Below are 1,044 nucleotides of genomic sequence, written 5' to 3' on the forward strand. Positions count from 1 at the left end.
CTTTTTCAGCCTGAGGGCCTAAAGGATCACATAGAACCTTTGGTCACTGGTAGAACAGCAAACAAAAAGCTTACTTGTCCTCTTCATCTGAAAAGTAAACAAAAGAAGTGGGAAAGGTTTGCAGATGCCTGGCATACCGAGCCATTATTAGTGAGGGTATAATGATTAGAAGATAATGGCCCGGTACCTTTGAAGACTGGAATGAAGATTTCTGTGTAGTGACACACTGGCAATGTGAATAGTCCTAATTTGACAACAAAACAACCTAAATCTCTTTTATGAGGTGAGCAGTGTATCTTAGGTAATAAACACTTAAGTAATTAGGCAGTTTTTATGGAAATAACTATAAACTGAAACATGGGGGAAAAACCCTCAGTAATAGGCTGACGCCCAGGGAGATGGGTATATAAGAGCCAGGGCAGAAGAGAGGAGCATCGAGACACCAACAGACTTCTTCTCTCAACTCAACAAAAACCCACCTCCCATTGTCATGGATTGCTGTGCTCTCCGCTCCTGCAGCGTCCCCACTGGCCCTGCCACCACCTTCTGCTCATTTGATAAAAGCTGCCGCTGTGGAGTCTGCCTACCCAGCACCTGCCCACATGAGATCAGCCTCCTTCAGCCCATCTGCTGTGACACCTGCCCCCCACCCTGCTGCAAGCCTGATACCTATGTGCCAACTTGCTGGCTGCTCAACAACTGTCACCCGACTCCCGGACTGAGTGGGATCAACCTGACCACCTATGTTCAGCCTGGCTGTGAGAGTCCCTGTGAGCCCTGCTGTTAACCAGCTGAGTCTGCACAGGTTCCGTGAGGTGGCTGCCCAATGTCCTCTGCACCATCTGGGCTTCAGCACTCACTACTGCCTACATCAAGGCTAAGGCCATCCCAATCCCCGGGGCCAAGTCTTGATGAATCTTCTTAATTCTTTGCACCTTTGGGTACAGTTGGAGACCTCCTTTCTGTCTTTTAGGCTATTTCATCACTCTTTGAGAAATAACCATTTTGACTATTTGTTAATAAACTTTATTCTGGCTTAGCAAA

General features: G+C 47.2%; 1 protein-coding gene across 1 annotated transcript; it reads left to right on the forward strand.

The window, feature by feature from the left end:
• The first annotated feature begins 302 nt into the window (after nt 1-302).
• On the forward strand, nt 303-1,044 carry LOC100989229 (keratin-associated protein 3-1). The gene has a single exon (XM_003831401.4). It carries the CDS (start codon nt 491-493, stop codon nt 785-787), a length of 297 nt encoding a protein of 98 aa, XP_003831449.1. The 5' UTR covers nt 303-490; the 3' UTR covers nt 788-1,044.

Source organism: Pan paniscus, chromosome 19 (genome assembly GCF_029289425.2).
Source record: "Pan paniscus chromosome 19, NHGRI_mPanPan1-v2.0_pri, whole genome shotgun sequence".
NCBI lineage: Eukaryota > Metazoa > Chordata > Mammalia > Primates > Hominidae > Pan > Pan paniscus.

Excerpts from the sequence above, each read along its gene's own strand:
- LOC100989229 (XM_003831401.4), top strand. The coding sequence starts at position 491 with ATGGATTGCTGTGCTCTCCGCTCCTGCAGCGTCCCCACTGGCCCTGCC.